The following is a 24,962-nucleotide window of genomic DNA, read 5'->3' as shown; positions in this document are numbered from 1 at the left end:
TTGTGTATATATACATGCATTGGATGAGCAAGTCTTTTTTGCATTGTGTGTGTATTCATGTTTGTATAGCATGTGTACAGTATAGTTCAGTGTGTATGTGTGTGTATATATATACACACACACACATATTTTTTGTGGCTCAGTTATGTTTGTGTATATGACGAGTATGAAGCATACATATGTGTGTACAGTACATGTATGGTTGTGTACACGGTTATAAAGGCTAGTCGGCTGCAAGCAAGTGGCAGACAGCTGAGGAAAAAGCAAAGCAACTTCCATCTTCTTATGGGGAAAGATTGGACCGTGTGAGGTCCTGTAGCCGGCGCTCGCGGCCCCTCGGCCCATCCCCCGCCCGCTTCTCCTCAGAGTTGAGGCAGCAGCAGCAGCCGCTCGGGTCCGCAGTGTGCCCGCCTCCGCCGCCGCAGTCCGCTCACACTACTATGTGACATATTCAGACACAAGGCGGGAATTTGCTCGTTTTTTGGTTGCATAAAAATCAGAACAAAAAAAAAAAAAAGAAAAGCCCATTGAGCGGCGGTGCGCGGAGCCCTCGGTGCAGGAGCTTGTAGCGGTGCGGACGGTGCACGAGCCCCGGGCTGGCAGAGCTCCCGTCATGGTCGCTGTTCACGCTTCTCATTCCTCCTCCTCTGCAGAGTGGATTGCCTGTCTAGATAAAAGGTACCTTCTACACATGGGTGCAGCCGGGCTACATGTATGATGTGACTGCTGGGCTACATGTATGATGTGACTGCTGGGCTACATGTATGATGTGACTGCTGGGCTAGATGTATGATGTGACTGTGCCGGGCTTACATGTATGATGTGACTGTGCCGGGCTTACATGTATGATGTGACTGTGCCGGGCTTACATGTATGATGTGACTGTGCCGGGCTTACATGTATGATGTGACTGTGCCGGGCTTACATGTATGATGTGACTGTGCCGGGCTTACATGTATGATGTGACTGTGCCGGGCTTACCTGTATGATGTGACTGTGCCGGGCTTACATGTATGATGTGACTGTGCCGGGCTTACATGTATGATGTGAGTGACTGTGCTGGGCTTCACCAGTATACACAGTGCTGTACACCGTATACCTGTATACACTGACCCTGCACCCAGTATACACAGTGCTGTACACCGTATACACTGACCCTGCACCCAGTATACACAGTGCTGTACACCGTATACCTGTATACACTGACCCTGCACCCAGTATACACAGTGCTGTACACCGTATACACTGACCCTGCACCCAGTATACACAGTGCTGTACACCGTATACCTGTATACACTGACCCTGCACCCAGTATACACAGTGCTGTACACCGTATAACTATACACTGCTGTACCCTGAATACCTGTATACACGTGTGATGTGGCTGCTGGCCTACATATATTATACTACCATGCTGCATGTATGATGTGACTACTATGCTACATATGGTAAAACTAAGGTGCTGCTGACTTTTATGTCATATAGAAGGTAACACTAACGTGCTGCTTGTATGTTGATACCGTTATGTGCTGCACCTATGATGTGACTTCTGCACATAGGATGACAATGGTGAGCTGCTGCCATAGTTGTCACTAGAGTGCCACATATGTGAGATGTGTGTCATGTACAGCTGTTCCTGTGATGAGTGCCGTGCTGCATGCATGACGTGAGTGCCGTGCTGCATGCATGACGTGAGTGCCGTGCTGCATGCATGACGTGAGTGCCGTGCTGCATGCATGACGTGAGTGCCGTGCTGCATGCATGACGTGAGTGCCGTGCTGCATGCATGACGTGAGTGCCGTGCTGCATGCATGACGTGAGTGCCGTGCTGCATGCATGACGTGAGTGCCGTGCTGCATGCATGACGTGAGTGCCGTGCTGCATGCATGACGTGAGTGCCGTGCTGCATGCATGACGTGAGTGCCGTGCTGCATGCATGACGTGAGTGCCGTGCTGCATGCATGACGTGAGTGCCGTGCTGCATGCATGACGTGAGTGCCGTGCTGCATGCATGACGTGAGTGCCGTGCTGCATGCATGACGTGAGTGCCGTGCTGCATGCATGACGTGAGTGCCGTGCTGCATGCATGACGTGAGTGCCGTGCTGCATGCATGACGTGGTTGCCGTGCTGCATGCATGACGTGGTTGCCGTGCTGCATGCATGACGTGGTTGCCGTGCTGCATGCATGACGTGGTTGCCGTGCTGCATGCATGACGTGGTTGCCGTGCTGCATGCATGACGTGGTTGCCGTGCTGCATGCATGACGTGGTTGCCGTGCTGCATGCATGACGTGGTTGCCGTGCTGCATGCATGACGTGGTTGCCGTGCTGCATGCATGACGTGGTTGCCGTGCTGCATGCATGACGTGGTTGCCGTGCTGCATGCATGACGTGGTTGCCGTGCTGCATGCATGACGTGGTTGCCGTGCTGCATGCATGACGTGAGTGCCGTGCTGCGTGCCCCCATGCCTGCTAATGAAGGGCTGTTTGTTGTGCTGCATGGTGATGTGTGAACATCAGACGGGTCCTGAGGTGATGGACAGCAGCGGTGCTGATCCGTCTCCTCCTGGCGGGGAGCCTGCCCTTGTCCATTGTTATTTCCTGGGGATCAAGGTCTCTGCACTGTGGATGGTCGGAGAAATCAATGCCCTCGATGTACATTAGTGAGATGTGGTGAATTAGGGAGAGGTGTGACTGCAGCTATTAAAGAGAAATGCTTTGTATACGATATGCAGATCCCACATTCCTCAGCTGATTCAGAACCTCTTGAGATACACAGCTGATGTACTCCTTGCACTGGTATGGTGAATCCATTATCTGATGTGTTACCAGATTCTGTTGTAACTTGTGCTATGATTTTATTAAAGAACAAGTCTCCGACAATAAAATAAGCACCATTAATGCGGAGCTGTCGTAACTTGTGCTGTTCTTCTCTTATTCCTGCTAGAAAGTTATGGATAAAGGGCGAGGTGAGAGGTACCACTTGGGTGGGGTGGGGGTGTTCCTACACAGTCTACCACCTGCTGGATTGATTGGACACTGACAGACTGTGCAGGAACACCCCCCAACTGGTAACTTTATCCATAAACGTCTAGCAAGAATTGAAGAAGAATGGCATAAGGATAAATGTTCCAGGATTGCAATTCCATGCAGAATATAACTATTTACCAAAAAGGACATGTCCGGAGTGGTGAGAGGTTCCCTTTACATACAGTCTAGACTCTAGAGTGGTCCTGTTCTGTAATCCTGTGGTCAGACATGTTTGATCCATTAGTTACATGTGTATCAGGGAAAGCTGGCGGTTACAGGGTCAGTGTGTAGTTATATGAGGCACAGGCTGTACCCCCATATAACTGTATACACTGACCCTGCACCCAGTATACACTGTGCTGTACCCCATATACAGTGCTGCCCATAATTATTTATACCCCTGGCAAAGTTTGAATTAAAGTTAGGGCTCTTTCACACTTGCGTTGTCCGGATCCAGGATGTACTCCATTTGCCGGAATTACACGCCGGATCCGGAAAAACGCAAGTGAACTGAAAGCATTTGAAGACGGATCCGTCTTCAAAATGCGTTCAGTGTTGCTATGGCACCCAGGACGCTATTTAAGTCCTGGTTGCCGTAGTAGTAGTGGGGAGCAGTATACTTACAGTCCGTGCGGCTCCCGGGGCGCTCCAGAATGATGTCAGAGCGCCCCATGCGCATGGATGACGTGATCCATGCGACACGTCATCCATGAGCGTGGGGCGCCCTGACATCACTCCGAAGCGCCCTGGGAGCCGCATGGACGGTAAGTATACTGCTCCCCCTGCTCCCCACTACACTTTACCATGGCAAACTGGACTTTAGCGTCCTGGAAGCCATGGTAACCATTCAGAAAAAGCTAAACGTCGGATCCGGCAACGCGCCGAAACGACGTTTAGCTTAAGGCCTTTCAATGGGCATTAAGTCCGGATCCGGCCTTGCGGCAAGTGTTCAGGATTTTTGGCCGGAGCAAAAAGCGCAGCATGCTGCGGTATTTTCTCCGGCCAAAAAACGTTCCGGTCCGGAACTGAAGACATCCTGATGCATCCTGAACGGATTTCTCTCCATTCAGAATGCATTAGGATAAAACTGATCAGGATTCTTCCGGCATAGAGCCCCGACGACGGAACTCTATGCCGGAAGACAAGAACGCAAGTGTGAAAGAGCCCTTACTTTTATTCAACCAGCAAGTAATTTTTTGATGGGAAATGACATAGGTGTCTCCCAAAAGATAATAAGACGATGTACAGGAGGCATTATTGTGGGAAAAATAACATTTCTCAGCTTTTATTTACATTTGAGCAAAAAGTGTCCAGTCCAAAATTATTCATACCCTTCTCAATAATCAGTAGAAAAGCCTTTATTGGCTATTACAGCAATCAAACGCTTCCTATAATTGCGGACCAGCTTTTTGCAGGTCTCCACAGGTATTTTTGCCCATTCATCTTTAGCAATGAGCTCCAAATCTTTGAGGTTGGAGGGTCTTCTTGCCATCACCCTGATCTTTAGCTCCCTCCACAGATTCTCAATTGGATTGAAGTGTGGACTCTGGCTGGGCCACTCCAAAACGTTAATGTTCCTGTCTGCTAACCATTTCTTCACCACTTTTGCTGTGTGTTTTGGGTCATTGTCATGCTGAAATGTCCACTGGTGCCCAAGGCCAAGTTTCTCTGCAGACTGCCTGATGTTGTAGTTGAGAATCCTCATGTATTGCTCTTTTTTCATGGTGCCGTTTAGTGTGATTAGGTTCCCTGGTCCATTGGCTGAAAAACACTCCCAAAGCATTAGGTTCCCACCACCATGTTTGACAATGTGGATGGTGTTCTTTGGGTTGAAGGCTTCTCCTTTTTTACGTCAAATGAAGGAAACATCATTGTGACCAAACAATTAAATTTTTGTTTCATCTGACCATAACACAGAAGACCAGAAGTCTTCTTCTTTGTCCAGATGAGCTTTTGCAAAGGCCAAGAGAGCTTTTGTGTGCCTTATCTGGAGAAGTGGAACCCAACTGTCTGCAGTGTCCGTTGGATTGTCTGCCTTGACATTGCCACCAGCAGAGCCCAGATTCACCAGGATGGCCTTGGTGGTGATCCTTGGATTCTTTTTCACCTCTCTAACTATCCTCCTGGCCAGCACAGGTGTCACTTTTGGCTTCCGACCACGTCCTCTGAGATTTTCCACAGTGCGGAACAACATCTTGTATTTTTTGCTTAACGAGGACCTTTCACCGATTCTTACCCTATGAACTAACTATACAGATATGTAGAGCGGCGCCCGGGGATCTCACTGCACTTACTATTATCCCCGGGCGCCGCTCCGTTCTCCCGCTATGCCCTCCGGTATCTCCGCTCACTAAGTTATAGTAGGCGGAGATACCAGTCCCTAAGTTATGGTAGGCGGAGTCTGCCCTAGCGCTGGCCAATCGCAGCGCAGAGCTCACAGCCTGGGAGGTTATTTTCTCCCAGGCTGTGAGCTCTGCAGTGCGATTGGCCAGCGCTAGGGCAGACTCCGCCTACCATAACTTAGGGAACGGAGATACCGGAGGGCATAGCAGGAGAACGGAGCGGCGCCCGGGGATAATAGTAAGTGCAGTGAGATCCCCGGGCGCCGCTCTACCTATCTGTATAGTTAGTTCATAGGGTAAGAATCGGTGAAAGGTCCTCTTTAAATGTAAATAAAAGCTGAGAAATGTTTTTTTTCCCCCCCCACAATAATGCCTCTTGTACATCGTCTTATTATCTTTTGGGAGACACCTATGTTATTTCCCGTCAAAAAATTACTTGCTGGTTGAATAAAAGTAACTTTAAGGCCTAGGTCACATGATCGTTTTTTTTGCGAGTGTACGGGCCGTTTTTTTGTGTTCCGTATACGGAACCATTCATTTCAATGGTTCCGCATTGAAAACGTAATGTGTTCCGTAAGCTTTCCGTTCCGTTGAAAGATGGTTATATTTGCCCGCAAATCACGTTCCGTGGCTCCATTCAAGTCAATGGGTCCGCAAAAAAAAGGAACACATACGGAAATGCATCCGTATGTCTTTCGTATCCGTTCCGTTTTTTTGCTGAACCATCTATTGAAAATGTTAAGCCCAGCCCAATTTTTTCTATGTAATTACTGTATACTGTACATGGCATATGGAAAAACGTAACGGAAACACAACGGATCCGTGAAAAACGGACCGCAAAAAACTATAAAAGCCATACATTCGTGTGAACTAGGCCTAAGTTAATTATTCATACCCCTGGCAAATTTTATGGGCAGCACTGTAACTGTATACACTGACTCTGCACCCCATATACACAGTGCTGTACCCCGAATACCTGTATACACTGACCCTGCACCCAGTATACACAGTGCTGTACCCCATATAACTGTATATACTGACCCTGCACCCCATATACACTGTGCTGTACCCCACATGCCTGTATACACTGACCCTGCACCCAGTATACACAGTGCTGTACCCCAAATACCTGTATCCCCTGACCCTGCACCTGCACCAAGTATACACAGTGCTGTACCAAGAATACCTGTATACACTGACCCTGCACCCAGAATACCTGTATACACTGACCCTGCACCCAGAATACCTGTAAACACTGACCCTGCACTCTGTATACTCTGTGCTGTACCCCATATAAGTGTATACTCTGACCCTGCGCCCTGTATATACTGTGCTGTAGATGCTGGTGAGTGAAAGCCCTGTTCACCGCTCACTCCCCGGCCCGCATTACATGGTGTGGGGCCACAAGGAGGCATTACTATACTGTCTCCATGTTGCCCCCATACATTATAGTGTACAAGCCTCATACAATATAATGTCTCCTTGTACCCTTTAGAGGACTAGACAGGACAGTGGAAGTGAACGGAAGCTGTCGCCAAATTTCAAGCATGTTTTGAGTGTTTTTTTCCTTCTAAATTGGGTATTTATTGCGATGTGCCTAGTGCCATCTCTTATATACCTGAATAATCCAGGCCTGACTTTTTGAATTTCTCTGCCGAGCAAAAAAATCAAGGAACTCTATGTCTATGGCGACTGAACGCAATAAAGAAGTGTATCTGTAGAATATTGGGACTTAAACTGGCAGGATTTTGGGGAGTCACTTTAAGGCCTCATGCACATGATTGTGTACCCGCCTTCTACGGACATAGACCCATTCACTTGAAAGGGTTCCGCGTACTGCATCTGATGCTTTTGTGGGCTTCCTCTCCGTGCCTCCGTTCCGCACCGTATCTTCCGGATTGCACATTCACTTGAATGCATCCATACGGTGAGTACACGACCGGTGCCCGTATATTGCGGACCCGCTGTTTGCTGGCCGCAATATGGGCACGGACCTGCTACACTCTTGTGCACGAGGCCGAAATTCACATGTTTCTTTCGATGTAGAGCGTTTCCTTACTCGTGTATGTTTGTGGTGGCTAGGAAGATGAATGCAGCATTTTTTTAAATCCTATATTTCGGATAGAGATGATAATGATATGATGCCGGCTGCTCAGTCTTGGGGTCCATTCACATGTCCGTATGTGTTTTGCGGATCTGCAAAACACGGACACCGGCAATGTGCGCTCCACATTTTGCAGACCGCACATCCCCGGCACTCTCATAAAAAATGCCTTTCCTTGTACGCAATTGCGGACAAGAATAGGACATGTTCTAATTTTTTTGAGGATCCGGAAGTGCGGATCCGCAGATGCGGACAGCACATTCCGGCCCCATTGAAAATGAATGGGTCCACACCTGTTCCGCAAAGTTGCTGAACAGATGCGGACCCATTTTGCGGACGTGTGAATGGACTCTTAGCCATTCAGTGGGTGCTCTGAACTGCAGTAATAAATCGCTCTGGTGTTGTCCAGTGTGTATGTGGCGGTAGATGTTGAGCGGTGATGTCACTGCTGTCATGACTCATTCTGAAAGTGTTCTCCAAGGCAGTGAATGATTTACCTGCAGTGAAGCACGTACGTGAGGGGCCCTCACCCAAGCACGTTGTGTTGTATCAGCTGGAATATTTCAATTAATAATTTACAGTTTACGGTTTGTATGTTGGATAAAGCACACCCTCCCGGTAATGATAACATATGTGCGGCTTGGTACAAATTTCCGGAAGGTGAATAGATATTTGGGGGAATTTTTGTTTGTTGATTGAATGATTTAACCCCTTTAAAAGGGATATTCTCATCTCAGACAATGGGGGCATATACACGCGATATGCCCCTATTGTCTGAGATGAGAATACCCCTTCAATGACCAGACCTTAAAAGGGTTGTGATTTGGACCTTTAAGGGCTCATGCACACGAACGTATTTTCTTTCAGTGTCCGTTCCGTTTTTTTTTTTGCGGAACCATTTACTTCCATGGGCCTGCAAAAAAAAAACGGAAGTTACTCCGTGTGCATTTCGTTTCCATATTTCTGTTCCTCAAAAAAATAGAACATGTCCTATTATTGTCCGCGTTACGGACATGAATAGTACTGTTCTATGAAGGGCCAGCTGTTCCGTTCTGCAAAATACAGAATGCACACGGATGTCATCCGTATTTTTTGAGGATCTGTTTTTTGCAGACCACAAAATACATACGGTACATAAGGAAAGATAAATTACCTGCTTCGTGCAGCCAGCTCCCTGCTCCTCCTCCTCATCTAGGCTCCGCTGGGCTCCCTGAACGTCAATATCCAGTTTGAGATCTCGGCAGCCAATCACTGGCCGTGGCGGTGATCAGCTCCTCATGTCCTGACATGACGCAAGGGATACAGTCTCTGCCGTGGCCAGAGACTGGCTGCCGCTTGCGTCAAATCGGATGTTAATATTGAGGAAGCCTAGAGGAGCATCATGGCCTGGGAGAAGAGGGAGCTGGAGTCAGCATCGCGAAGCAGGTAAGTCATATTTCCTTTACAGCTTTGTCTGGTTTCCGTTATGCAGGACAGAAAAGAAAGTCCTATTGCTCTGCTGTCAACAGGACTTTCTTTTCCGTCCTGCATATCGGAAACCAGACGGATCCGTTATTCTGCCCATAGACTTGTATTTTGATGGATCTAAAGGTTTCAGTTTTGAATTCCTTCTTACATTCCTGAACAATAACTGAATTCATACCGCTGATGTGAACCTGCCCTAAATAAGCAAAAATTTGTCATAAGGTCCTTTGTGCAAAAAACATGAAGCTTCTGTGTTTCACATTACAGGACAAGCTGCAGAATGCTGTTCACAGTAGAATCCGTCAGACGACTGGTTCCCTTTTTTCTCTCCTAAACAATGTTCTAAGCAGATATATGACCACATCAAACATCATTCTGCAGCTTGCAAAACATTTCTTTAAAGCGAACCTTTCACCTGGATTTCACTTAATAAACTATTACCAGTACCTTATAGATTATTCTCATTGTGTTTCAATGCATTCTTGTTCCGCTTTCCTGGGATGTATATTCATGAAAAAAACGACTTATAAAGTCCTCATCTCCAGCTCCTGCAGTCACGCTAGAAGTCAAGGGGGTAGCCCTTCTCTCACTCCGGGCTGTAACTCCCCTGCCCTAACCCCTCCTCTAAGTAGTGTAACTGACACCCGGCTCAGTTGCCGGGACCGCGCTTGTACTGGCGGCGCATGCGCCGTCGGTCTCAGTAGCAGCACGCCTGAAGAACAGAAGACAGGCAGGCATCGGGGATGGACGGCGCATGCGCGATTCAGTTACAGGATCGCGTTTCAGTACGCGCGATAGACGGGATCGCGCTGCTACTGAGACCGACGGCGCATGCGCTGCCAGTACAAGCGCGGTCCCGGCGACTGAGCCGGGTGTCAGTTACACTACTTAGAGGAGGGGTTAGGGCAGGGGAGTTACAGCCCGGAGTGAGGGAAGGGCTACCCCCTTGACTTCTAGCGTGACTGCAGGAGCTGGAGATGAGGACTTTATAAGTCGTTTTTTTCATGAATATACATCCCAGGAAAGCGGGACAAGAATGCATTGAAACACAATGAGGATAATCTATAAGGTACTGGTAATAGTTTATTAAGTGAAATCCTGGTGAAAGGTTCGCTTTAAGGCTACTTTTACACTAGCGGCACGGACCTCCGGCAGGCTGTTCCGTCGGGTGAACAGCCTGCCGGATCCGTCCTGCCGCTAGTGACCGTGTGCCCCCGGATTGCCGCTCCATCCCCATTGACTATAATGGGGGCAGAGTTCCGGCGAGGCACGGCAGCGCACGGCGAGAGGCTGCCGGAATAAATGTCGGACATGTCGTAGTTTTATTCCGGCAGCCTCTCGCCGCGCGCTGCCGTGCCTCCGCGGGAACTCCGCCCCCATTATAGTCAATGGGGACGGAGCGGCAGTCCGGGTGCACACGGTCACTAGCGGCAGGCTGTTCACCCGACAGAACAGCCTGCCGGAGGTCCGTGCCGCTAGTGTGAAAGTAGCCTAACCCAAAATACATCTAAATCAATAAAATGCCTTTGGAGATGTCCATAGCCTTTAAAATGGATATCTTGTAACTTCAGAGCTGTCACCTCTCCTTACCTGTCTTTCTTTCCTAATTACTATCATTCTCCATGTAATAACAATTCTGGATAATCTATTCTTATGGCTCTGTGTTCTGCTGTCCCTTTATTATTCCTATAAGAAATTTGTGAATGGATTGTCAGCAGGCTGCAAAAAAGGTCCATCTATGCATTACCAATTGAGGGCTGTCCCTGCATGGTCTAATGGAGGCATGCTCAACCTGTGGCCCTCCAGCTGTTGTAAAACTCCAACTCCAACAATGACTATGCGGTAGTCTGTTCGGGCATGCTGGGAGTTGTTGTTTTGCAACAGTTGGAGGGCCGCAGGTTAAGCATGCCTGGTCTAATGGTATCAAATTAGTGCTGCCAGTGGCAGACTATGCAGGGACACACAACTGGTAATTCATCATTTCTAGCAGGAATAATAAAATAAATAGCACATCATAGAGTCATACGAATAGATGCTCCAGAATTGTTACATGGGGGAATGCAAGTAGTTACTAATACAGACCTGTCCGGAGAGGGGACAGGTCTTTCCTGGGCGCCCTGAGGCTTGCAAAAGACGAGCTGCGGCGATGCATATGCAAGAAAACATGTCCTGGACAATTAGGGTGTATGGAAAAGTCTATACTGTAACATGGATGCTTATGTATGTAGGAGAACACTTCCTGGACAAGACGTTGAGTATATTACAAAGTTTTACCCCATACCGATTGCTGCCTGTGGGGCAGAGGTGAAGTTTTTGAATAAAACGTGAAATATAAGAAGAATTCAAACGTGCACATTGCTATAGCCGCTGTAGCATGAAGCAAGCACTGTGGATCGTGCAGCAGTCTGTAGATTTGTGTTGTATCTGAAGGGATATCTCGTATGAATTTTTTATAAGTATTACAGCTGCCAGTATCGCAGCATGGTACCCCGGACTTCTGTGATCTGTTTCTGCTGTTGTGTAAATCTATCCTGGAGGCACTGCAGGTTATAGACGGAGAGGAGAGCAACATGGACATTTCAACAACAAAAAATATAAATAATTACCATGGTAAGCACTATAGGGCGTGTTATAGGTGTGTTTTCCTGCTTGACTTCAATGGGGAAACTACAGATTATAAAGTGTACATGCAATAAGTTCATGCACACGTGATACCACAATGGGGTTTTACATATAATATCTAAATGTAGTAGTGCCTTTAAATTCTTAGGGGGTCAGATGCGAAGTATGCCAGTTTTTGTTGTAATTTTGTCGCAGACTCGGTCGCAAAGGGGATTTGCAGTCGAATCTGCTACTTTTCCAAAGTGGCGGAAAAAGGGGGCCTGGCATGGGTGGGGAAGGAGACTGGTCTCATTTATCATTTTCTATGCCTGTTTTTTGGCATAAAAAATTACTCAAATCTACGCCAGAAAGGGAGCTGGCGTAGATTTAAGCCTGAGGGCCTGAGCCTAAGTTAAGAATCGGTTGCCAGCGCAGGGTTATTAAGACTGGCGTCTAAAACGCCGGTCTTAATAAATGACCCCTTTAGTTTCCAGGTGCCCATATTGGCAAACCAATGTTTAGGTAGTGTGGGGATTTGCTCTGGTAGACAGGTTAGCGGATGCAGTATAGAGGCAAGGAACCAGGTTGTAAACCAAACTTCAGTCTTTTATTCACACTCAGCAAAACATAACAGTCTTGGTGCTTGTTCATACACAGCAAAACAAAACGGTGTTCACCTGGAATCCTAGGTGTCAGTTCACACTCGGCTGAATACTCAGCCACAGAAAAGTTCACTGTCATTCTTCCAGGTGGCCTGTACGACTGTTTGCAGTCTTTAGCCTTCAGCACAGACCCGGCCTGGAACGTGGGGAGTAGCCACCCACCCAGCACTTTTTCTACTCCCAGTAAAAGCCGTCCCGGATCATCTTTATAGCCATACTAAACAGCTGAAGTGTCAGACTGCAATCTGCAATACTGACACTTGAGAAAAACCGGCTCTTACCTCACCGAGGCCAGGAACCTCGGTGACGCATACCGACCATCAACGACGGACCCATGTTCCTTCCTACATACCTCCCCCCTTTGTTCAACCCTGAGGGGATGGACACACATTAAACAGTGTACCCGGAACAGGGCATCCGCGTTTCCTAGTAACCGGCCTTCCCTGTGTTCCACGAGAACTTGAAATTTTGCAAAGACAGAAACCACCGGGTGACCCGGGCATTTCTGCCCTTCGCCTGGCTCATCTATTTGAGAGGGGAGTGGTCTTTCTCCCCAACAAATTAGGGATTGACCGATATTGTTTTTTTTTTTATAGTCGATACCGATAATCTGTGAACTTTCAGGCCGATAGCAGATAATTTATATCTCATAATATATATTAGTTGGTAGTCACTGATGTGGTGGAAATTTGCATTTGGCACTAGTATATTATAAATGTAAATTATAAATTAATAAAGCCCTTAGTTGGTAGTCAATTTATAATTTACATTTATAATATACTAGTGCCAAATGCCAATTTTCACACCATCCCCCCCCCCCTCCTCACTGACTTTATTAACCCCTATCAGACCTCAGATCAGACCTTTATTAACCCCTATCAGACCTCAGATCAGACCTTTTATTAACCCCTATCAGACCTCAGATGAATAAAATAAAAAACTCTTCACCTGTCCTGCGCCGCGGCTCCTCTTCATCTCCGGTACCGGTGTCTCGCTCCCCTGTCTTCTCCGGCCCGCGCTGCACTGTCACCTGTACGGGTTCAGGACAGTGCAGCGTGGGCCCCATCAAAGAAGACCAGGGAGGGCAAGTATCGTAAGTGCTTGCTGCGCTTCTTCCCCACTCCCGGCACCCGATGCATACTAGTATTCGCTTTATACGCATTATCGGTATATCAGCAAGGTTAGATGCCGATACCGATAATGTACAAAATCCTGAATATCGGCCGATAATATCGGTACTTCCGATAATCGGTCGATCCCTACAACAAATAATAGCGGAAAGACTCTAGTGCCCACTTGATAGCTAGGCACTTTCTCTCCACTATACTATACCTGGTCTCGGCTGGGGTAAGCTTCCAGCTGAGAAAGACAACTGGATGCTCCTCCCAGTTGACTTCCTGAGACAATACAACACTGAGATCTACTTCGGAGGCATCGGTCTGCACTATAAACTCCCTTTTGAAGTTGGGCGTCACCAAAACCGGGGACCCACACATGGCCAACTTCAAAGTGGAGAAAGCCTTTTCCGCCTGCTCATTCCACTGGACCGTCACTGACTTGCATCCCTTCAAAAGGCCTGTCAATGTTGCGGCCACTGTGGCAAAGTGGGGGACAAACCTCATATTTTATCAATCCCACCATTCCCAGGAACGACTTTACATGCCGAGTAGTGACAGGTCGGGGCCAATTCCGAATTGCCTCAATTTTGTTCACCTGAGGTTTGATAACTCCGCGCCCAATTACATACCCCAGGTACTTGGTCTCTTCTAACCCTGTCGGGCACTTTTTTGGGTTAGCGGTTAAGCCAGCCTTCCTAAGGGAGTCTACTACAGCCTGTACCTTAGGTAGGTGAGTTTCCCAGTCGGTACTGTGGATAACGATATCGTCCAGGTACGCCCAAGCGTACCGATGATTTGGACGGAGTACAATGTCCATTAGCCTTTGAAACGTTGCGGGAGCCCCATGTAGACCAAAGGGTAATACCTTGTACTTATACAGCCCCTCTGGTGTGATGAAAGCCGTTCTCCTTGGCAGCCTCCGTCAAGGGTACCTGCCAGTATCCTTTGGTGAGGTCCAAAACAGATAAATACCGGGCTTGGCCTAACTTCTCAATAAGCTCATCCACTTGGGGCATGGGATATACGTCAAACTTGGAAACCTCATTCAGTTTGCGGAAGTCGTTACAGAATCATAACGTCCTGTCCGACTTTGGTATTAAGACTATCGGACTGGCCCATTCACTTTTTGACTCCTCGATGACACCTAGCTTTAACATCAGCTGCACTTCTCCCGAGATGGCTTGTCAGCCGCGACTCAGGTACCCAGTATGGTTTTAACCGGATTCTGGTCTGAGGCTCAGTGACAATGTAATTTTGGATGATAGAAGTGCGTCCAGGGAGGTCCGAAAACACATCAGTGTTCCTGCTGATGAACTCCCTGGCCTCCTGAGTCTGTTTAGAGGAAAGGTTGTCAGCAATCTTTACTGTGGCAACTGCTTCACTCGTATCAGACCATGGGACTGGAAACTCTACCCCCAGAAAACCCGTCCGGGTGCTGTTGTCCATACTGGTCTCCCTATCTTTCCCCCGGTTTCAGTAAGTTTACATGGTACACCTGCTCCGGCTTTCTCCGCCCGGGCTGGAGTACCTTGTAGGTTACCTCCCCAACTTTTTTGAGCACTTCGTAGGGACCCTGCCACCTAGCCAGGAATGTACTCTCCACCGTTGGCACCAGAACCAAATCCCGATCTCCCAAGTTAAAATTCCGAACCAGGGCCTGGCGATTATAGACTCTACTCTGGGCTAGCTGGGCTGCCTCCATATGTTCCTTAACCAGCGGAAACACGGTCTCCATCCGCTCTTGTATCCGAGTGACCTACTCAATAACACTTTTATACGGTGTGTGTTCCTGTTCCCACGCCTCTTTAGTTATGTCCAACAGATCACGCGGATGTTGGCCATACAGCAGTTCGAAGGGCGAGAACCCAGTAGAGGGGTACCTCTCGCAGTGCGAACATGAGATAGGGTAGTAGAAGATCCCAATCCCTCCCATCTTTAGACACCACCCACTTTAACATGTTTTTTAAGGTTTGATTAAACCTCTCTACCAGGCCGTCCGTTTGCAGGTGATAGACGGACGTCCGTAACTGTTTGATCTGTAGTAGTTTACTGAGTTCCCTCATGACTTTTGACATAAAAGGGGTCCCCTGGTCGATCAGAATCTCTTTAGGTAGGCCCATTCGGGAAAACATCTCCATTAACTCTTTGGCTATGAGTTTGGCGGAGGTATGTTGCAGCGGCACCGCCTCAGGGTACCAAGTGGCATAGTCCAGGACTACCAAGATGTGTTGGTGCCCTCTAGCTGACTTCGGTACTGGGCCTATGAGATCCATCTGCTTGAATGGAACCTCAATAATCGGGAGAGGGACCAGGGGACTATGGAGATGTGGCTGGGGGCTGGTTATCTGGCAGGTTGGGCAAGACTTGCAATACTCTTCCACCTCTCTGAACACACTGGGCCAGTAAAACCGCTGTAGAATCCGGTCCTGCGTTTTCTGCTGGGCCAGGTGTCCCCCAAGAACATGTTGGTGTGCTAACTCCAACACGAGCTTACGATATGCCTTGGGCACCACCAACTGTTCAATATGCTCACCCCGTAGTTGATTTACCCAGTACAGTATCTCCTGTTGAACCACAAAACAGGGGAACATAGACTCGGCCCCTGGTTGTTGCAGCTCACCCTCAACTACTACCACATTTTCACAGGCCTGAGATATAGTCGGGTCCCGGTGCTGTGCTGTACCAAAATTGTCTCCAGAGACGTTGAGGCCTGCCAACTCTGGAATCTGTGGCAAATCCTCCATGTCTCCCACCATTACAGTCAGTGGGGATTGCTCCCCCCTTCCACCGCAGTGGCGGCCACCCATACTGCTGGCTCTTCGGCCTCAGGTTCCCAGGGTTCCGGTTTCCCCCCTGAGCAAGGCCATTCTATTGGGGCTACTCCTGCCCCATGGGTATCGGTGACTCTCGGCTCAGGCCACAGTGACGGGAAACCGGGGAAGTCTCTCCCAATTATTAGTCTCCAAGGCATTGCTCCTGGTTAGCCAGAATCCTACTCTACACTGATGAGGGGCAACACCCCGAAACAGCTGTCTGTGGATGGATAACCGGCTTAGGTCTTCCCTGCCACATCCTTAAAGCTTGTAAAAGAGTGGGATCTTGACATAGGGGCCACTTAATATGGTGGATCTGATGATCTCTGTAATGGAGACACCCCTTTGGTCGGTTTTCCTTCCTTTGAAGGATATCTGGCTTTCTCTGTGTTGAAGACCCATAACTGGGGCTCCACAGTTATTTTGCCAATTATTAGTTCATAATGTAACTTTGTGGCGACAGACACCTCATGAGTCCACCTGCCGGCCACCGTGGATAGAGACACTAGGGCGGTGGGATAGTCCTTTAAGTTTCCATGGATGCACACGACGCCGACTTTTTGGCCAGTATACTCAGCAGGCCGCACCAGGGCAGCTCCTACCAGGGACACCAGGCTCCCTGAGTGCAGCAGCGCCACCGCCAGGGTATCTCCTACTTGCCCCTGGCACAGGTGACTATTGTCTCGGGGGTACCGGTTGCACACAGTCTCCTGGCATACATTGAGGGGCGGTAGCCATAGTTAGTGTCCATGGGTTCCCCACCATGGAGACAGTCGGCCCTTATGTGACCAGGCTCTTGACACCGCCAACAGACCATTGGAGCTGGGTCCGTAGGGAGTATTTCCCGAGCGGGTTTTGCTCTCACTGGTTGAGGGTGGAGATTTCCGGGGTTTAACTGGCCCCCTCCCAAAAGAACCCCCCTGTAGATTTCTGGTGGCCTCATAGCGCTCTACCAGGTCGACCATCTCTAGGGCATTACCAGGAGACGCCGGGCCGATCCAGTGCTGGAGAGGGTAAGGCAAAGCCCTCCAGAACACATCAGCCAACAGACAGTCCAGCATAGTAGTAGGACTCAGTCAGGCTGCAGCCATTTTTGCAACCGGTGTAGCAGATCATAATACTGTGGTCTGGCGGGTTCAGCCGGGTTAAATTCCCAATGAATTCACCCCTAGTCTTGCCAGAATCTCACCCTTTACGGTCAGGTAGTCGGCCGCTTGACCATCTGGTAAGTCGAAAAACACCTGCTGGGGTCCAGACGCCAGGAACGGAGCGACGACCTCAGCCCATTGGTCTCGGGGTAGCTTCTCCCTCACGGCCACCTTTTCGAATACCGCCAGATAGGTCTCGCGTCTCGCCGTTGTCCGAGGGGGTCATCTTGGGGATCGCCGCACAGACACAGCTTTCCGGGCATCGTGGACGTTCTGGGACGCTCCTGCCGCTTGTAATGCCATGACATGCTGTAATAGCAGCTGGTTGGTTTCCTGCTGCTGCTTGTTAGCCTCGCGCTGCTGCAAGTTAGCCTCCATGAGGGCTTTCACGACCGCCTCCATTTTGTCATTGGACACGGGTCGTAACCTTGCCGGCTTGATATAGGACATACACCCATGCCCAGAAAAAAAATAAAAAAATTCGGCCTTCAGGCCTGCCTCACTGCGTGTGACCGCTCCAAGGCACCAATTGTGGGGATTTGCTCTGGTAGACAGGTTAGTGGACGCAGTTTAGAGGCAAGGAACCAGGTTGTAAACCAAACTTCAGTCTTTTATTCACACTCAGCAAAACATAACAGTCTTGGTGCTTGTTCATACACAGCAAAACAAAACAGTGTTCACCTGGAATCCAAGATGTCAGTTCACACTTGGCTGAATGCTCAGCCACAGAAAAGTTCACTGGCCTCTTCCAGGCGGCCTGCACGACTGTTTGTAGCCTTCAGCACAGAGGCTCCACAGCTTCACTGTCAGATGGAGGTAAAATCCACCCCATCTGATAGTGCTGACTGCTTTTTAAGCCTGCCAAGACCCGGCCTGGAGCGTGGGGAGTAGCCACCCACCCAGCACTCCCAGTAAAAGCTGCCCTGAATCAGCTATACAGCTATACTAAACAGCTGAAGTGTCAGACTGCAATCTGCAATACTGACACTTGAGAAAAAACGGCTCTTACCTCACCGAGGCCAGGAACCTTGGTGACACATACTGACCATCAATGACTGCCCCTTGTTCCTTCCCACAGTAGGTAGAAGGAAACCTCTCTGCCCCCTAAGGGTTCTTTCACACTTGCGGCAGAGGATTCCGGCAGGCAGTTCTGTCGCCGTAACTACCTGCTGGATCCGTCAAAACGCATGCAAACTGATGGCATTTGTCAGACTGATGCGTATGACAAATGCATTAAAATGCTGGATCCGTCTCTCCGGGGTCATCCAGAAAAACGGATCCGGAATAAATTTGTTTCACATTTTTTTTTGTGGTCTGAGCATGCGCAGACCGCAATGCCGGATCCTTTCTGCTGGAACACTCGGGGCCGGATCCGGCATTAATGCATGTCCGGCAAGTGTTCCGGAATTTTGGACGGAGATAAAACCGCAGCATGCTGCAGTATTACCTCCATCCTGAAAAGGCAAAAAGACTGAACTGAAGACATACTGATGCATCCTGAACGGATTTCTCTCCATTCAGATTGCATTAGGATAAAACTGATCAGTTCTTTTCCGCTATTGAGCCCCTAAGACGGAACTCCATGCTGGAAAAGAATAACGCTAGTGTGAAAGTACCCTAATCTGCTATCGTTTAAAAATCAGGATTTGGGGGATCTAAATTTAGGAAATTGAGTATATTTGAACAGATTAAAGAAAGTCTAGTGTTCAGATTTATAAATTAATTCTAGGGTTGTCCCGGTATCGATACGATACCAGGATTTCCATTTTTACGATACTGTATCACAGAACATGAGTGCACTGCTCTCAGCGCGCTCATGTTCTCTCAGCAGCACAGGGGAGAAGGAAGCAGTCTCTCCCTCCCCCCCTGTGACGCTTCCACCAATGAGGAGAGAGGGGCGGGCGCACTGCGCCACCAATGATAGGACTTTTCCTGGGTCCGGACTTTTCCTGGGTCCAGACTTTAAGTATTAGGCTACACAGAGCGGCGCCCAGAGATGTCCCAGCACTTACTATTATTCCTGGGCGCTGCTCCGTTCGCCCGCTGTGCCCCATTACAGTCTCCTGCTCCATATGCTAATTACTATCGGAGCAATGGGGAGGAGACATCAGCGATCGCCGCAGTGTCGGCGATCGCTGCAAACCGCAGGTTAATTCAGACCTGTGGTTTGCGGCTTTTACATGTTGCGGGCGGCAGTACCATCGGGTCCCTATGCGGCTGTAGGGGGGACCCGATGGCATGGAAGGCAGCGCGATTAAAGTTTCCCCCCAAAAAAATTTTGTTTCAAGTAAAAATAAACAAAAACGTAATTTTCCCCAAATAAAGTAAAACAAAATTGGTAAAAATTAGGTATGGCCGCGTCTGTATCGACCGGCTCTATAAAAATCACATGACCTAACCCCTCAAAGGAACACAAAAAAGAAAGGTTTTATTTTTTACGGTCACCTTACATCACAAAAAGTACAACAGCAAGCGATCAAAAAGGCGTATGCCCACCAAAATAGTACCAATCTAACCGTCACCTCTTCCCGCAAAAATTGGGCCCCTACCTAAGACAAACGCTCAAAAAAAAAAAATCAATATGGCTCAGAATATGGAGACACTAAAATATCTTTTTTTTTTTGTTTTAAAAAAGCTGTTGTGTAAAACTTACATAAATAAATAAAAAAGTATACATATTAGGAATCGCCGCGTGCGTAATAACCTTCTCTATGAAAATATCACATGACCTAACCCTTCAGGCAAACACCGTAAAAAATTAATAAAAAATTGTGTAAAAAAAAAAAAGCTATTTTTTTTGTCACCTTGCATCACAAAAAGTGTAATAGCAAGCGATCAAAAAGTCATATGCACCCCAAAATGCCAATCAAACCGTCATCTCATCCCGCAAAAAATGAGATCCTAACTAAGATAATCGCCCAAAAACTGAAAAAACTATGGATCTCAGACTATGAAGACACTAAAACATGATTATTTTTATTTGTTTCAAAAATGAAATAATTGTGTAAAACTTACATAAATAAAAAAAAAAGTATACATATTAGGTATCGCCGCTTCCGAAATAACCTGCTCTATAAAAATATCACATGACCTAACCTGTCAGATGAATGTTGTAAATAACAAAAAATAAAAACGGTGCCAAAACAGCTATTTCTTGTTACCTTGCCTCACAAAAAGTGTAATCTAGAGCAACCAAAAATCATATGTACCCTAAACTAGTACCAACAAAACTGCCACCCTATCCCATAGTTTGCCGCCCTGAGGATAGGCCATCATCATTAGTTGACATGCAAATTTTTATTTAATGAGGGAGGCGGAGCTCCTCTGATGTCAGTTCCTTAGTGTTTCATTTATGTATAAATAGCTGGAGTGTAAGATGTTTCATTGCAGTCTGATGAAAGCACACTTGTGCTGAAACGCGTCACTATGCCACTTGAATATGTGACAGAATAAATCTACATTGTGATCTACATCTGCGAAGTGCCGGTCTTCTTCTTTGAAACATTAGTTGATCATGGGGGTCCGACACCCCACACCCCTGACAATTAGCTGTTCGGGTGTTGCTCTGTCAGCCTAGCAGTGGAGCAAGTGCTAAGTCAGACTTTGCAAGGTTTGTTTGTTGGCTGTTACCATGGAGACACAATGATCAGCATAGCAGCTATAGAAACAAAAAGGTAGTCACAAAATGTGATAAAATTACAGAAGAAGTGATGCTTACCACACCTCTCCCCTGCCGCTTTAACCCCTTAAGGACCTAGGACGTACCGGTACGCCCTATTTCCCGAGTCCTTAAGGACCTAGGACGTACCGGTACGCCCTATTTCCCGAGTCCTTAAGGACCGAGGACGTACCGGTACGTCCTGACTTAAAATCGGAACTCCGGCGCCGCAGGGGTTAATCGGAACGGGATTTCGGCTGAAATCATTCAGCCGGCATCCCGTAACAATGCAGGGGGGGGTCATTTGACCCCCCCGTATCGGCGATCGCAGAAAACCGCAGGTCAATTCAGACCTGCGGTTTTCTGCGTTTCCGGTCCATTCGGGTGTCCTGTGACCCGATGAACCGGAAAAAGACTGCGATCGGTGGCGTAATTATACACCACCTATCGCAGTCCGAGGATTTGGAGAGGCGGTGCTGGCCCTGGTGCTGAATGCCGCTGTCCAGGGTGCTGATTGGTGCAGGGGAGAGAGGCGCGAGATTCAAACTTCCTGCGCTCCTCTCTCCCCTCCTCTTCCTGTCCAGCACCCTGACCGTGCAGCACCGTCCAGAACGAGCTCCTGTGTCCCCCTAATCGGCATCCATCACCCTCCTGCACCCATCGCCACCCAGGTAGGTTAGGGTCAGTGAGGGAGAGGCACCGTTAGGCAGGGAAAGAAGGGAAAAGTAAGTTAGAAAAAAAAAAAAAAAAAAAAAGTACTTTTATTCCAAACTTCCAAACTTCCATCTAACCCTAACCCAGACCCCTCCTGCCACTTGCCCCCCCACCCACCCCCCACCAGCCACTTCCCCCCCCCCCCCACCTGCCTCCCCCCCCCACCCACCCCCCACCAGCACCCCCCACCCCCCACTCACCACCACTTTTTTTTTTCTGCGTGCGCTGACTGGCCGGCACTTTTTAGCGTCCGTCCACTGTTAGCGCATCGCCCGCCCCACCACCCCACCGACCGCTGATCAGCGTTGTACCGCTGATCAGCAAGTTTTAACTTTTTTTTTTTCTAACACTTGCCCATTTTTTTGCCTGGACTTTTTAGTACGCGAACACCCGTTGCCCCCACACACACGCACATATAATAAAGTTTGCCACACACGCACACCTACACGCACACACACCCATGGCCCACCGGATGTTCTCGGCCGAGGAGGCATACGCCCAGATTGCCTCCGACTCTGAGAGCCCCAGTGAGGATGAGGATGACCCCACATTCCTTTTGTCATCCGCATCCTCCTCATCATCATCTGATGACGATGAGCCACCAAGGCGGCGGAGACGCCGCCAGGCGGAGCCAGGGGCCCCACATGCTAGGGATCCTGTGGCCCACCCTAGTACGAGCCGCCCTGGGGTTCGTACTGGTTTCCCGGCCCACCAAATAAGTCCACCGGAGCCCCCTGCCGATGAACTTAGCTGGTGTCCCCCAGTGGACTTTGAGCCTGAGATTCCGGATTTTGCTGGCAATCCTGGAATCCAGATTCCCACAGTGGGGTTTACTGAAATAGACTATTTTAGTTTTTTTTTCAGTAACTCACTGGTGAATTTGATGGTGGAGCAGACGAATCTGTACGCCCAACAGTTCGTCGCTCAAAACCCAGGCTCAGTTTTGGCTAGACCCGGTGGCTGGACGCCGGTCAGTGCAGCCGAAATGAGGACATTTTGGGGCCTCGTGCTGCATATGGGTCTAGTCCAAAAACCCAGTGTCAGGCAATACTGGAGTGGGGACGTCCTATACCAGACCCCACTGTACAGTATGGTCATGATACGTCACCGGTTTGAGGCCATCCGGAAATGTCTGCATTATTCCGATAATGCAGCATGTCCCCTCCGAAGTGATCCTGCCTATGACCGGCTGTATAAGATACGGCCGGTCATCGATCACTTTGGGGCCACATTTCAGCAGGCCTACGTACCTGGAAGGGAGGTCGCGGTTGATGAGTCTCTCGTTGCGTTCAAGGGGAGACTCAGTTTCCGCCAATACATTCCCACAAAGCGGGCGAGGTATGGCGTGAAGCTATACAAAATTTGTGAGAGTGCCTCAGGGTACACTTACAAATTTCGTGTGTACGAGGGGCGAGATTCCCGTATTGAACCCCCAGAATGTCCCCCCACTCTGGGTGTTAGCGGGAAACTCGTGTGGGACCTTATGTACCCACTGCTGGATAATGGTTACCACTTGTACGTGGATAACTTTTATACCAGCATTCCCTTGTTCAGGTCCCTTGCCGCCAGATCCACGTTCGCTTGTGGGACCGTGCGGAAAAATCAACGCGGCCTCCCTGCCTACCCCCTCCAGGTACCTATCCCCAGGGGTGAGACCCGTGCCCTTACCAGTGGAAACCTGTTGCTGGTCAGGTATAAGGACAAGAGGGATGTCCTTATGCTGTCCACAATCCACGGTAACGGCACCACCCCTGTCCCTGTGCGAGGTACCGCGGCAACGGTCCTCAAGCCCGATTGTATCGTCGACTACAATCGGTATATGGGAGGAGTTGATCTCTCTGATCAAGTCCTCACGCCATATAACGCCATGCGCAAAACCCGGGCATGGTACAAAAAAGTTGCGGTCTACTTGGTACAGGTTGCCATGTACAACTCTTTTGTACTATCCCGAAGCGCTGGCAGCACAGGGACATTCCTCCAGTTCTATGAGGCAGTCCTCAAAGACCTGATCTTTTCGGACCGGGAAAGAGCAGGCCGGAGTACCTCGGGAATTGGAGGCGCCCGGATCGTCCCTGGCCAACACTTTCCAGGTGTGGTCCCCCATACTGGAAAGAAGGGACGAACCCAAAAAAAGTGCAGAGTGTGTCACAAGAGGGGGATACGGAAGGACACCACTACTCAATGTGACACTTGCCCCGATCATCCGGGCCTCTGCATTATCAATTGCTTCAGGGAGTATCACACTTCCATGGAGTACTAAATTTTTATAATCCTCAACAGTCCACTAGAGAACATAAAACACTATGGCTCTCAGACTTTGGAGACACGGAAACAATTTTTCTTTCCCCAAAAAATATTAGTTTTAGAGCAGGCATCCTCAAACTGCGGCCCTCCAGATGTTGTAAAACTATAACTCCCAGCATGCCCAGACAACCTACAGCCATCAGCAGGGCATGGTGGGAATTGTAGTTTTACAATATCTGGAGGGCCGCAGTTTTAGGATGCCTGCTTAGTGTCTCCAAAGTCTGAGAGCCATACATATTGGGCATCGTCGCGTGCGTAAAAGTCGTCGCTATAAAAATAACTTTTGACCAAACGCCTCGGATGAACGGTGTTAAAAATATAAAATAAAAACTGTGCCAAAACACCAATTTTTGGGCAAAATTTCAATTTGAATCCATTTTGCCGGTAATAAAGCAAGGGTTAACAGCCAAACAAAACTAAATATTTATTGCCCCGATTCTGTAGTTTGCAGAAACACCCCATATGTGGTCGTAAATGGCTATATAGCCGCACGGCAGGGCATAGAACGAAGGGAACTCCATATGGTTTCTGGAAGGCAGATTTTGATGGACAGTTTTTTTTTTGACACCATGTCCCATTAGAAGCCCCCCCTGATGTAGCCTAGACTAGAAACTCCAAAAAAGTGACCCCATCTAAGAAACTACACCCCTCAAGGTATTCAAAAGTTACTTTACAAACTATGTTAACCCTTTAGGTGTTCCACAAAACCAAATAGTGAATGTAGAAACAATTTTAGAATTACATTTTTTTGTTACATTGCCTCAAAAAAGACTAATATAGAGCAACCAAAAATCAAATTTACCCCAAAAATAGTCCCAAAACAACAACCACCTTATCCCGTAGTTTCCTAGATGGGGTCACTTTTATGGAGTTTCTACTCTAGGGGTGCATCAGGGGGCTTGAAAGGGTACATGGTGTCAATAAACCAGTCCAGCAAAATCTGCCTTCCAAAAATGACGTTCCCCTTCTTCTATGTCCTGCCGTTTAGCCAAATAGTAGTTTAC

General features: G+C 48.4%; 1 protein-coding gene across 1 annotated transcript in view; it reads left to right on the top strand.

Annotated features, from left to right (window-relative positions):
* Nucleotides 1-432: 432 nt before the first annotated feature.
* Nucleotides 433-24,962, top strand: part of LOC121008815 (rap guanine nucleotide exchange factor 4-like) — a 70,797-nt gene continuing 46,267 nt past the window's right edge. Inside the window, exon 1 of the mRNA XM_040441511.1 lies at nucleotides 433-678. Coding sequence (XP_040297445.1) covers nucleotides 614-678 — 65 coding nt within the window. The 5' untranslated portion in view covers nucleotides 433-613. The remainder of the gene's footprint in view (nucleotides 679-24,962) is intronic.

This window comes from Bufo bufo, chromosome 7 (assembly GCF_905171765.1).
Source record: "Bufo bufo chromosome 7, aBufBuf1.1, whole genome shotgun sequence".
NCBI classification, from domain to species: domain Eukaryota; kingdom Metazoa; phylum Chordata; class Amphibia; order Anura; family Bufonidae; genus Bufo; species Bufo bufo.
This window is presented reverse-complemented; position numbering and strand designations above follow the sequence as displayed.